Raw genomic sequence first — 15,382 nt, forward strand, 5'->3', positions numbered from 1 at the left:
TCTGATCCAAAAGTGGCAATACCCAGTCTTTCACACAATTGCATAAGCTGCTGGTATTTTGGTTGCTCCAAAAGTTTTGAGAACACATACATGTATCTATTCTTCCAGTCTAACCAATTGGGAGCGAGCAGAAAATTATCTATAAGCAGTGTAGTTTCTCCACAACCTGATGGGCATAGAATGAGGCACCAGATATGGTCAGGTAGCAATTCACTATACTTTTCCTAGTTTCTATTAAATCGGGCAAGTGCCTCACCACATTCCATTTTGCTGTCATAAAATCACCTGGTCTCAATCTATCCATCTTTTTTTTTCGGAAATCCCAGCCATTACACTAATAGCTTATTGCTCTTTGTACGTAACACTTTCTCAATGAGATATGTGTCTGGGTATTTAGTTTTGCTGAGCTCCACTTCATAAAAGCCCCCTTTCAATATTTCATTGCGATAGTATTTTATTATATATGTATGCCTATTCCCTTGTAAGACCCGAACCACTGTGAACAACTGTGTTATCCAATTTTTAGTGAAGCCTTTTTGAATTTGTTGATTCTCACTAGATCTCGTATTTTGTATTTGGGTCCCTTGGTTGTGGATCGATATTTGGGACAGGAAATAGTGTAAATCAATCGCACCTTGTCAGATTTGGTCACCTCAGCAGGCTTTATACGTATGGTTCTATGTATCGAGATATTGTAATTTTGAAAAAGGTCAGACAAAATTTTTACCCATCTATAGTTACCCAGCAAACTGAACTGCTTCCACATATGATTTTTAGGGTCCTGTTGAATCGCTCAATTATGTTGGCTTTCAAATCTCTCTACGTGGAATAATGACGAATATTATGCTCGTCCATTAATTTGGTGAATACGGAATTGTAAAATAATTTTCCTGTGTCTGTCTGTAAGTGATAGGGTATTCTGCCTTGCTCGAAAATAGACCTAAAGGCCTCTGTGAGACAAGCCCCTGTTTTAGATTTCAGAGTAACGGTCCAAGCAAATTTACTAAAAGTGTCTATTACAGTAAGCAAATACTTAAAACCATGATTTATCTTCTGCAAATTTTTCAAATTTCCTGTGCTCATTTCTACCAGATCAGCTTTCCACAGATCATCGATTCTTTTTGTTACCACAGATAGTCGCTTGTAGTTACGGCGAACTGGTCTGTGTAGTTAATCGACTATATCTTGTCTAGACATCGAGTGAGTTGAGAGAAGATTACATAAAAGGGATTATCCTCGGGGTACAATTTTTTGATTTCGAATAATAATTGGTCACCAGTTTCGATATCAAAAACAGACAATTGTTCATCCTCGTGTATTTTGTATTTGTTGGTGGTATTGTGCCAATATGCTATTGGCTTTTAAAGTGCTCTGAACACACCAACTCTTTCTTGTATGGTGAAGAGCGACACCTAGGAGTGTTTTCCCTTTTTCAAATATCCAAACTTCAGAAACCGAATAGTACCGCTGAGGAAAAATTCATTAGACAGTGTGTAGGGATATAATTTTTAAATATTACCAGCCTTAACGTATGTCCAGTGCCCTCGAGTATTTGGAAGACTGTAAAGTCTGACAATCGACTGAGAACAATTGACAAGATTCTGCTTCATCCAATCTGCTCAGCACCGGTTCCAGGTGTTCCCCTCAAACCAGCTCATCATAGCTGGGTTTGATTCTCACATCGACGTACAGTTGTTTGAACTGCTCTTTCAAATCATGTAGCTGGGTGGTGAAACTCGATAAAGCAGATTCGTGATTTGTTTCACTGGTCCCGATTTGAAGCTTGATATTTGAAATAATATGTTGTAAGCTCTCCCGAAGCCTCAATTTGGAGCTCTGGCTTTAGAGATCATGTCAATTGAAGCCAAATTGGTTTATTTTTGCAGTAGAGATTTGAGTTCGGGATCGATTTTGAGAATAGGATCCAGATACTAAGACTGGTGGCTGGCTATCTCGGATTGGAGTTGAGAGTTTCTTGTAATGCTCACAGATAAGGGCGTAATATTTTGACTCTAATATGGAGCATAAGAATCTCATGCCTGTGATCATTGTGTTATGTGTGATCGAAAATATAATTAGGCATTGTGGTGATGGTTATTTACTATAGGATAGGTGATTTTCAGCTCCAGGAACAGAGGGATGAGTTTGTCGTAATTTCCCAGCAACTCTACATATAGATATTGATCCGCAGATATATCATATGTGTAGCAAAGTCTATCTTATCATATTTCATGCAATAAAGATTCCACCCAGTGAAAACTTTTATCTCGGGATTTATGGTGAATTGTAGTATTTCACCCAGGGATTTTGTAATAATTTATATTCCTATTGAAGATATAACATATTTTACCAATATCATCATTGTATTCTGTTAAGATACTGTTCAAGTGGATAAATAGCAGTCCATTTAGTTTAGACAAGAGATTTGGTGGGGCTATCTCTACAGGAACATCCATGGCTTGTTTTCAAAATCCGAACAGATTCATAGGCATTGGTTAATTAACTGGCAAATATCACATTGGTTGCCCTCTCCCAGGCAATAGTAACCCCATGGTAATGTGTGTATCTCACATGAGAGAATCCGTCTCTTGTTGTCCTCTGAATCCAGGGCAATTTTCCTCACTTTATTTGTGGTCAATATGTGACACTTTGGATTTTCCTCTCCTCCCTCAGTTTGGAAAAACTAGTTCTGAGGCAATTGTAATAATCATCAAATAAGAGTTTGTTCTTTACTATGGTTCTACCCACTTCTTTGACTTTTTTGATAGTCTCTCCTTCTGGTCTAATTGCATACATATTCGCTTGCAACCCTACAAACCATTTAATAATATCGTTATTTTTCTCATCCTTTAGTTTGCCCGGCACCTTTTTGTTGTGGGAAGGGATACCAAAACTAGGACGGCATGAAGATATGTCGAAATAATCGAGCAACTCGGTGTGTCTTCATAGAGATTAGGTGTTTTCATGTGATATACAAAACTATCTGTATCCATATACAAAGGGGAGAGGTCATCTTTATAATAGGGCTTAATTGTATCATAGTTGAGTTCCAGCATGTGTAGCTTGAACATATCCAGGACCCCAGCTCTCACATAGATCGGTTTGTTGAATTTGATTATTCTGTTCTCCGTTTGGAAGAGTGACAAATCTTCATGATATATAGTGTTCGGTTTGAATCTTGGACCTGTCACCAGTTTATTATACTTTTTAGATTGGAGAACAGCCACATATCTACGTGCTTCTTAATATTCTCCATGGTCTTACCATAGACCGCTATATTCATCAATTGGTAGAAATCCCTACCCAAATCTGAATTGTGTTTGTTTCATTATAAGGCCTCAACCACTCCGAATGCCTGAATCTGAGGACTCTTCGGATATGCACTAAATTACCCCCTTATCCATCAAGAATATGAAATTCTTATAGTGGCTGACATATATCTCTTTAGGCTCGAGAGTCATCAGAAGCTTTTTCTGTTCTGGATTTGATTTGGCTGGAACTGTTGAACTCGGGAGCCGGTGGCAAATTGGAAAACATACCTTGCAAGTTATGACGAAATCAAGATCCACCTCTGCAAAGGAACCATGCTCAGTGTCATCAAAATTTTGGATATCTATTGATGTCGTATGCATATACTAGAAACTACCATAGGTGAGTTCTGCATCATCGAATAACCATACAAATTGTTCACATGTACATAGCATATATAGCTGGAGTGTTCATTTGGGTCATATTTTGTCATATGTCTGTTGTTGGCCCTCGCACATATCTGTGTGCATTGCACCATGCCCCCGCGTACTGCTCTCTCTATGAAAAGAAGCATGACCACGTCCGAAATCTGCTAAAGTTTGATTTCTGTTTTCAGCAGCATGGCCGACCAAGCCAACTATGGGAGACTGTAAAAATGTGCCGGGTCCTATTTATAGATATCCATGGACAATTTTCTAAAACCCTTGAATACGACGGCGAGGATTGTCACATCCAATTGTAGATAGTCATCATGGTAGTCTCCCAGTGTCCTACACCCTAATTCCTCGCACATCAGTTGTGCATGATGGTAATCCTGATCCGTGATATTTTGTTCTCTGAGTTGGTTGTAGTACTCTTCTTGAGGAGGAAGAGACCCATCATCACACTTAGTATGGTCAGTCACATATTTATATGGATTCTCCAATTTTTGTCTAATATGTTCTATGGCAAAGCCGGGAAAACTATTGGTTGTGATTTGGAACTGGTCATCAGATAGTTTGCTGGCAAGAGCATCCAGGCCGGCAAAGAGAATTCGTATCGAGTCCAGGAATCTCATGTCAATAGTGCCCCAGCAAATCTTCACTCTTTTGCTGAGACAGATATATCTCTTTTGATTCTCTGCTAGGACATATATGCACTCTTTATCATAACCAAGATGCCTAACCACTGCCATTATGGAAAAATATGGGGACAAAATTGTTTCTCTGTATTTTGAGATTGCAGTTGTTGCATAAGGGCCAGATATTTTCGCCCGTGACATGATGATGGTGATAAATTTTTGTATTATCATCTGTAAAATATAAATAGCACTGTGGGCGGATCTCAGTAGCATCATATAATTGGTCTTCGGCAGCAGATAATGGGGCTCTTGGTTTCGACACAGATAATACACTACCAATTGCCCTCACCTCTTATTTCATTTTTTTGGAAAAAGTGTTTGATGGTATAGGGTCCTCGGTATACATAAAGCTCATTGGTTTTTGATTAATTGCGCCACACAACTACGTATCTGTAACTACAGACCGTATGGAGCTGATAAGGTGTAGTCGAAGAGATTTCAGGATCTGAATAGGAATTGGATTCGTTGACTGGTTTCAGAAATGCCTAGAAATCTGCTATTATTATAGCTGGATACTCAAACAGGGCCTTGTATTGTTTGAATTTCTAGACCATTTTTGGTTTGAGCATAATCATAAGCACGGACTTGTTGTCACCACAAAATAGTTTGTGCTCTTCACGTTTCTGGATAGCAATTTCTTGATTATTGAAATTGTCATAGTTCATTTGAACACGATTATCATATATGGTAAAACACCTATGAAAAATCTTGATTTCACCATGATGCTTGGTTTCTTGGTTTCTTACCAAATGAGAGACATAGCGAATAAGACAGTAATGGAAAATTTTGTCATCTGAAATAAGTAACAAATCGATGACAGTAGTATTTTAATTATTGATGGTACTTATTCTGAAGGGATACACAAAATTATTTTGTGCTGTATAGGCATACACATTGATTGCCAAGGGTTATTGTTTTCCAATCTTGTTATATCGGATATAGCAACAGGATATTCGATCGATACCCGACAAGCATACTCAAACTCTGCCTCATACTGCATTAAATGACGAACCCGCTCAGGATTGTTTTCCAATGAACTTGGTGAAGTTTCGCTAAGATACACCACAGAAAACACTTGTTATCATTATTTCTTATATTGACACTGCTTTCTTATTCTGAATATCCACCGGAAGAGGGACATAGGTAGAAGCAGAGAGGGGAGAGAATTGGCTTATTTTCAGTTCCAGTTTGTGTGGACTCCCACACAATTTCCGACAAGATCCTATAGCCTCGAATTTCTCGTGTTTTGTGAGCAGTGTGTCCATGCGCTGGGCATATACTTGTTCCAAATTATCGATATCCTAAAATATAGAGTCTGGGTCTTGGAACAATGGCAAATATATATATGAGGTGTTTCATCGGGTTTCTCATATTCAGACGATAGAATAGTATTGAACTCAATAAATTTATTTTCATTTCATTTTTCAGGAGTTCTATTATTGAAGATTTTATGTTCTTCAAGAAGTTGTTGATATCACAGCGTGGCTCCGATTCGAAGGAGTGACCATTGAGTGGACCACCAAAAGCCGTAGCACTAGGTCTGGTAGAAGATCTAGTTTGATTCTTTTCAGAGCCGACGGTTGGAACTATCTTTGCTTTTCTTTTTCTAGGATTCGTCTAGCTGGTTGATGGTTGAGATTTGCAGCTCTTCTTATGTTTGTTCAGATTAGGTATGCTAATATTATTTCCATAATAGGGAGAAGGTTGGGTAGGTAATAGAGGATTTGTTGGTTGACCGTTGCATATTGCCCGGTGTTTTGACAAATTAGTTTTGGATATGAATTTTCCACAATTGTAGCATTCAGTTTTAGTAGAGGGGTTTACCATTGTTTTTATTTGGCATTTGTATGCAATTTTTTCTGGAAACACTATAACTCTAGAGGGTGTCGATATTAATCTCGCTTGGAGATAATATATTTAGTACAAGCACTTCTAAAAATTGAATAGAAACTAATCTATGCCCAAGTGTATCAAGAATAGTAAAATATTTTTGGTATTGTATTTATATAAATATATAGACTTTCCTGGAGACACAAGTCTATGCATAACTATTACGTGTATAGCAAAATATTTTTGTGTACTGGTATTTCTACTGGAGACATAAGTCTAAGTGTATCAAGAATACCAAAATATGTTTAGGTAATGGTATTTATACTGGAGAGACGGGTCTATGCCTAAGTGTATGAAGAATAGTAAAAATAATTTCGGTATTGGTATTTATATATAGAGAGAGACTATACAGACCAATCTTGGCAATACATAGCCTTATAGCCTCTACAGTGACTAAGACTCTGTGCACCTGCTCACAGAGCCGCCAATGAAAACAAAAATCTGATGCGATACAGAACACTGAACCCCGACGGCACAGCACTCCCCAACAGCCTATTCGAAGCAGCTAAGTGTATCATCAAAACCATGGAGCTGAGAATACCAGTAGTGGTATACGAGACTAATTATGACCTCAAACAGAAAGCGAATATTCTGAAAAATCGACATGTGCCCATCCAGTTTTACACCTACCAGTGTGTCCAGAAACCAGTCTCTGTGGGCATTACGAATTTGATGCCACTAATCAATTCTGTAGTATACAGTATGATATGCCAGATTTTGTAATTGTAATGTTCCAGACCCAGAGAGAGAACAATCAGGAAAAAGATTCCAGCAAATCCGACAATTGCAAAATAAAAAATGCCAATCTCAAAAATTGGCGCAATGAAATTTTCCCTCGCGAGAATTATAATCTTGACATAGCACAGGATGATTATCTCAAATCATATGAAGCATACACCGCATTACAGAGAGTGACTGAGGGAAACATAGATGTATACTACAATCCCAGCGAATTCAAGGCGCGCAGATCTATGTTTGTCACCAACACATCGAAATGAAAACAAGTAGTCGTCAATGAAAGAACTAATATCAAGATTGTGTGCGAATTCCATGAGCACCTGCCCGACAACAATTTGTGTAGTGTTATTCTTATCGCAGAGAAGACTTTTGTATATTTTGTGAAGAATGAGCGAGTAACAGAACAATTTCAATACACAAACACCTAAGTCCCCTTGCCGAGATTCGAACTCAGAACTCTCTTAATTTACTAGGCCCCAAAATTAATACACTACTGTCTGTTAACAATTTTAATACAGACAGGGTATCCTCTCCCGGGAATCAAACTAGGAGCTCTTAATTTACTAGACAACATTGGCATAATTCTATCCAGAAAAACTCACTTAAGCCAATAATTTTGGCAATTTCGTCGTGGGCGACTATTCCGGTACACAGTCTGTCTAGCGTAGACGTATCCGTACCACAGTTGCTGCTCTCGACACTGTCCCCGTACATGTCATTACTATTCAACCATGCAACTAGATGAGTCTGTGTAGATATTATTACAAGCCAGTGGATTTATTGTCCCCGTAAATATTATTACAGAGAACAACTTTCTCCTCTACCAGTCAACTCTGGTCGACCGGTCACGCAAGCTGGATTGTTACCATAGCATGCCGGTCACGCAGGCTGGATTGCCACGCGAGCTCGCTCGGTCACACGAGCAAAGAGCCAACTCAACTCTCCGGATATTTCCGAATTTTACTTACATGTGTAAGTTGCCGTTCTCAAATTCAGCAAGAGGGGAGGGGGCATACTAATATAAATACACCCAACCAATCAACAGGGTTAAATGACACTGGCCTTTATACTGTGATCACAGTATAAGTCCCCTTTGATCTAATAATAGGATGAGCACAGGATTGTTACTTTTAGATTAGTTAAGTCCATTAGCTTAATTCTAATCATCCTGATATTTAATCATCCTAGTTTTAGGATCAAGAAAGTGTGGGGCGTTACACCCACACCCCCTATACGCCTTCATGGCGTGGTGCTAAGCACAGGGCAGCACTTTACCTTGTTTTTTATATTTACCTTTACCTAGTTTTATGATCTAGACCTTGTAATATGATGAGCATAGGGTTAGGCAATTTGTTACACTTATAGATTTGCTAAATCCACCAGAAGAAATGAAAATATAGCATCATTTTAATGATAAATTGGCCCTGATATTAATGATTCTTGTACTAGATTGACGCAGAATTCGACATTCTCCTCTGCTCGATTGTTATCAAATTTTAGTAGGTTGCAGGCAGAAATGTTACAAACACAATTATTAATTAATTTTTAGATTTTCAAAAGTCAAAAAAACAGTTCTTAGCGATTTTGCGAAACAACGTTTTCGTGGTATTGGGTAGTCCCGCAAATACAATATTGGTCTTGTTTGAAGCTCATTGCATCTGCTTCGAAATGCATTATTATTGTCAATTCACATTGCAAAGCGAATTTTAAACAAAGTTTATTTTCAGCGGAGTAAAGTTGTTCACGGAACGTGGAAATTCAGCACACAGCAAAATCTTCCCGTTGCACTGCGGAAACTGACGGCGGACGCTGCGATTCAATGTTTGCGATGCTGCCACATTCCACGTACAGCTTTACTCCGCTGAAGAAAATCTGTGTAAAATATGTTTTGCAATAAGAATTGAAAATGATAATGCATTTTGAACACACATGCAAAGAGCTTGAAAACAAGGCCAATATTATATTAAGTATAAATACCCAATACCAACAAAACGATGTTTCGCAAAATTGTTAAATACCGTTTTTTGACAAATTTTGAAAACCTTTAAATTAATAATTGTCTTTAAAACCTTTCTACTAAAATGTCATATCGATCGGAGAACCCGTTTATTATTTACAGAATTTCAAACAGAGCAATCGTTTTCAAAACTTAAAGAAATGCTTTTTTTGTCCTAACGACGATAAAAAAGAAAGCATCCTCCAAAAAAAGATTGTTAGCATAGATTAACGTAGAATTGAATCAGCTAAATCTTTATGTAACTCTTTTTATTTAGGTCCAAACTTGAGTATCAATAATTTTTGATCCAATAGTAGTGGTTTATGATTTGTATTGATGACATATGGGCAATGCTCCTTACCGTTCAGAGGGTATGTGGTCATTATTGGCAATATAGCGCATATATTCTGGAGACAAATGTAATTACTAGTAACCTTTAATGTGGTAACTTATTATTATACGTCAAGTTTCAGATAAATTTTTGAACAGAAATGGAACTGTTTGTAGTCTTTTTAGATTTAAAGGCAGCTTTTGATACAGTACCACGACAACAACTATAGTCAGCATTACAGAACACAGGAGCCTCAGAAAAACTAGTAAGAAAAACACGAATTGTGTATAAGACAGTTGAAGGCATAGTAGAATAGAATAGAATAGAATAGTATTTTAGTAGGAGGCGAGAAATCAAAATAATTTAACATGAATAAAGGAATTAAACAAGGAAATACCCTCAACCCCTTATTATTTATAATACTAACGGATTAAATACATAAACAATGTAGAGGAAGAACTCGAAAATGTAAGGTTGGAAATAGGAAACTGAAACCACTTTATATGCAGTCACTTCCGTATGCAGACGATATAGTTTTAATAGCATCAGCCAACCAGAAACTACAACATATACTGCATCATCCAATTATCTGCTGACCGTGTTTGCGGCAGGACTGCGCCCGGCCGATACGCTGTCGTGTCCCGCCGTCTGGCAACACATGAGTCCGTTATTCAGCGATAGCTTATTACTAGGGAGCGGATTTTTGCATATTTGCATGTTTTTCTCCTTAAGGAAAATTCATATGTTCTCAACGTATTTATCCAATTCACTTGATTTGTATTATTCTCGTAAATTTTTATAGTGCATATAAATGCATAATTTGAACGTTATTGCATATTTTAATTTAACGTGCATATAATTTACATATATTGCGAGTAATTTTCATGTAATTGTTCGTTTGAAGTTTGACTGCTTCATTTTTCCCGTTCTTTGTGTCAGCATTAAAAAATAGCCTATTTCTGTCTGGTCATGGACAGTAGTTGAGTCAAGAACATTCCAAAACTCATCTCATAGCGTTGCAGTGGGTCTGGTTGCGAATGTAAACAAAACCCATCCTTTCATCAACCAACAGCCGTTCAGAGATGTGAGTCACATTTCCCCAGCGACACCACTGGGGTCGCGTTTTTTGAAGATTATCTGTTAATGTGACATCTTGATTAATCTGTGAGTGTGAGTTTGTGAGTGCTGCAGAAGTGACAATACATGACGAAGAGGAGAAGTAACAGCATATTGCTAGACTGACTGCCTAATAATTCTAATGCACGATAAACATGACTCGTCCATGTCATGCAAGGAGATGCTGGAACTGCCTGCCTTCGTTTTCCACACATTTCTGGCATCTGCTTGTGAAATTACCCATTACCCTTCTTAGTTCTCTTTGGCAAACTGAATTGATCTCTTGGCGGTTGTTATCCTTCAGTTCGTGTAAAGTGCATGGATTCGTCTTTTACACTTTATCTTTTAATGATCCCCAGAGATAATAATCACAGACGTTTAAATCAGGTGATCGTGCGGGCCATATATTTTTTGCTGATAACTCTATCGCCAAACACTTCGTGAATTACCTGCAAGGAAACATTGGCTGAATGATCCGTCGCCGAGTCCTGCTGAAAAAAACACGAGACTACGTTCCCTCTAAGTTAATTCAACAAAAAAGGGTTGCAAAATGTTCTGCACATATTAATCATTGTGTGTCCTCAAAAAACAAATTGGGGCTATTATTCTCTCACAGCAAACCGCGCACCACACTCCTAATTATTGGTTATGATGGGGTTGCTCATGGAGCAGATTCGGTTTTTCTGAACTCCAATATCGGCAGTTTTGTGAATCAACATACCCACTTAAGTGAAACATCGCTTCGTCTAAAAACAAAATGAGAGTGTGATCAATTTCTCTGTCATGCACTTTATTCAAGATCCATTCACAAAATATCATCCGAAATACAAGGTCAGCAGGCCTAAGTTCTTGCACCACAGTACATTTATAGGGTTTTAACTTTAGTAACTTTGTAGCCCTTCGTACAGAGCCGTAAGAAATTCCCGTTTGCTAAGAAAGACGGCTAAGATATTTCCCAGGGGAAATTTCCAGGCCTTGTCCAACGTCATCAAGAGTTTCTTCTGTGAGCACTGTACTTCTTCGCTTCTTATCTTGAACGCTTCCTGTTTCCCGAAATTTATTAACTAATTTATGAATCGTATCACGACTGGAACTCGATCAACGGGGAATTTCTCCTAAAATAGTCTCCTGACAGCACCAGTAGATTCTGTACGGACACACGAATCATAAGAAATAGCCGATGCGGAATAGAATAATTAGGCCTAGTATTTGTCATTAATTCTTAGCTGACTGTACACGTGTAGTTCCCTTCACTGCCGAGACACCTGGACGACTGGATACGAACATCTTTTCGCCGGGAATCACAGATATGTTGGCAGACACCCCCAGCACCTCCTCTTATCGCCGTTTGGAGCCATATTGGAAACAAATGAATGAAGCCCACGCCTCTGTTTCGCTTCAATGCACTCATCCAACTCAACGAGGGAGGGATGATTACGGTGAACAATTTCGCTTCACTGAAGCACATGGTTCTTTCTCGGTGCCCTTCCTAACTGAAATGTCTTACACACAATAAAGGGGGGAGTGGGGAGACGACCCTCTCCAGAAAATGAATTTCCAACGCACTAACTGTGTCGCATAGTCTCTCGCCTGAACCCGCTGAGCGGAAAGCGACAGCGTATCGGCGGGGCGCAGTCCGGTCAGACGATAATTGGATGATTATTATATCTGGGGATCATTAGAAAGAGATACTCTGTGTTAGTCACAATACGACTTTCTTAGTTGGCAACGCTGCTCCCAGGTTATTCAATTCTCATTTCCCGGTAGAGTCGGGAAAGCGAGCGCCTTTTTCTTTTTTGGTCAGAATATGACAAGCACGATAATCACGCTGTGAAAAGAATCTTTGCCCCTATTGTTCACAGTCATATTAAGAATCTTTGGTTTTCTTAATGTGTTTCCGAGGATGTTTGAGATTTGTGAGGGATTTATCATCTTTCTCATTCGATATGCAGCAAGCAGCTACCAGTTCCAGCCGGATTCGCTTGTAGAGGGACGTACTTCTGAATGAGCCATTGTTTTTTTGACAGAGAGTAATGGTGATCAGTCGAAGAAATAAGCGCAATGACGTGGCCAATAATAAATCAACCCAGCTTGTGACTTTTGTACAGTCTCTGCATTAAATGTTACCGACTTTCAGTGACAGAAAATGGAACAAACATTGGAACTTGCAATAATCTTTCCGATCCCACCACTGCCTACACCCTACGTGCAACACATCCTAAACCAGGCATTTGTCCAGAAATTTTCATTTCGGGGTGTAAGGGTTAAAGCCCAAAATGATGTCAGAAATTTGTGGAAAACGAAGGCAGGCAGTTCCAGCGTCTCCTCCCATGACGTGGGTGAGTACATAAATTTTAACGTGCATTAGAATTATTAAGCAGTCAGTCTAGCATAATAAGCAATCGCTGAACCACGCACTCATGTACTGCCCGACCGGCGGGAAACGACGGCGTATCGGCCAGGTGCAGTCCCACCGCAGCTGGGTCAGCAGATAATTGGATAACCTAGTAATAGTAGAGATAGAGAACCCAAAGAATAGTAAATTAATGCATATTTCAAAGCAGCAAGAAATTGAAGAGAGTTTAGATATAAAATGGCAAGGTGAACAGCTAGAACAGATAAAAATATATGAATATTTGGGAACCAAAACTACAGCCGATGGAACAGTAGATGAAGAAAAAAATGATAGAGTTCTAAAAACAAACAAAATGTATTATCAAATAAGTAATACAATAGTAGGAAAGAATAAGGTACAGAAAATACCAACTAAATATTTACAAAACTATAATTACACCAACAATGCTCTACGGCATAGAAAGAATAACGCTCCAAATAAGCATAAAAGTAGATTAACAGCAACAGAGATGAAATACCTCAGAACAGTTGTAAGAAACCCAAACGAGATAGAATCATTAACATTGAATTAGAGAAAACTTCAAGTAGAATCAATTCAGAAGATAATAGAGAGACGAACACTGGGCTGGAATGGTCATATCATGAGAATGGGAGAAGAAAACCGAAACAAGTAATGGAAGCGAGAGCAGAAGTTAGAGGGGAAGAGAAGAAGAAGATCTTGGATAGAATGGGACCAATACCTGTCAGAGATGGTTTTTGAAAGAGGGAAGACACTATTGGAAGTTAAGAGAATGCACGATGTAGGAAGAGTTTTAGCAGATGGCTGAAGGGCCCTAATGCCAAAAAGCATGAAGCGGACGAAAATGGGAGTAAGAATAAGGTTCTGTATAAAATGACGGACTCTAATAATGGATGAAATATATAAATTCATTTCATTGAGACAACCTTCACGTTGATATTGCTACGCGCAAGGAAATTTGTTAATACGTATGACATTTAAAATGCTGAATTGAAGGAAATACTTTCCTCATAGTATGGCGAAATTTTACAATTATTTTGTATGGTTATGAACTAACTTGTAAGGTCCATTTCGGTTGCTAGATGTTAATTGTTTATTAGAAAGGTTGACTTATCATACCCCCAAATATGCCGTCAACCAATTTCCATTATATTGATTTTAGAATTAACCCAGCAAGCACAATCCAAAAATGTGACCGTTCCATTTACGTATGTGAAAGCACATTACATTAAACAAAGTAATATGCTAAGCGTGCAAGGTATTTACCGCAAATATAATTTAACAGACTTTGTTATATAGATCTTCTACCTAGAGTAAAAAATGAAATCAAGGATCACTGGAAAGTTTGGTGCAATGAACAATTATTGAGAGTAGGTCATACAAACAAATGGCTCAAGGAATTTAATACAATACAACCATGGTTCCATAAATATACCCTTCTAAGTCAGGTTATAGTTTTACTTTATAGATTGAGAACTGGACACCTACGCACACCAGCGCACTTAGCGAAAATAGGTATTACACAACACCAAAACTGTACATGTGGTAAAGACAAACCCGATGCCCAACATTTATTCTTGGAATGCGGACAATTCTCAAAACAACGAAATCTACAAAAGTCTCATACGATTAAAAATTCTACTTTCCCTTATATCTGATATATCCCCACCAATTATTTGTATTTTATATGGATATGCAGGTAAATGTCAAATAGAAATAAAAACAGAGCATAAAGTGTACAAGTGAACGAATCAGGATCTCGTGTCGAGTATATCGTGAATTCATTAACATTAGACGGGAAACGAAAAGTGAAAACTGAATAAATTGGAACTTGAGCCACAGTCGAAAGTCTTTTGTTTGACAGGGCCAAAGCAAGAAAAAGAAGAAGGAAGAAGAAGAAAACTAATATAAATCTATTGTTCCAGTAGTGAAATCGAAGAGATTCTCCATATTGTCCAAATATCTTACTTTCCTTTTTCGTGTTTTCTTTATAAGTGTAAATAATGAGAAACTAACATCAGTGAAATTCGTATTTAGTGCTGACTGACAGGTAGAGTGAATGCTTACGATTATCCCACGTTTGAGATGGTCTCACTGTAGGCTCGCAATGTCTCGTTGTTCTGCGCGAAAATAGTGAATGTCATTTATTACATTGATAAAAACCGGTAACAATATTTATATAGTGATATTTCAAATCTTCACATATTCTACTAATATTTTTACTGACCTACCTGTGTCGTATCCGATATGAGCGTCTGTGCAGTTACAGAGCTGAAGTTGCTTCTCCAACACACACTGGGCTATGCAAGCTGAATAACTGTAGTACTTGAAGGCCCACATTCCTTCGTTCTCCTGAGGGAACTTGCAGTTCCTTGACTCAACAGGAATATTCAAGACATCTTCATCTGCTTCTTCATGCTTTATCAGGAATTCGCTGTGCACCTTTGTTCTTGTGTAATCTGCATCTGCGTATACTGTGCCAAAGTAAATCCACAGAGGGACCTCGTACGGTGACAGGATGTAGAACTGTACAAACATAATATTACATTTCAGGAAAATTGTTACATG

General features: G+C 38.2%; 1 protein-coding gene across 1 annotated transcript in view; it reads right to left on the reverse strand.

The window, feature by feature from the left end:
* The window catches only part of LOC145988152 (uncharacterized), a 143,651-nt gene that overhangs the window by 35,483 nt on the left and 92,786 nt on the right, over positions 1-15,382 (reverse strand). The window contains exon 4 of the mRNA XM_083122983.1: positions 15,046-15,340. Coding sequence (XP_082979109.1) covers positions 15,046-15,340 — 295 coding nt within the window. The remainder of the gene's footprint in view (positions 1-15,045; positions 15,341-15,382) is intronic.

Source organism: Lepisma saccharinum, chromosome 5 (genome assembly GCF_977018435.1).
Source record: "Lepisma saccharinum chromosome 5, izLepSacc3.1, whole genome shotgun sequence".
Classification (NCBI taxonomy): Eukaryota; Metazoa; Arthropoda; class Insecta; order Zygentoma; family Lepismatidae; genus Lepisma; species Lepisma saccharinum.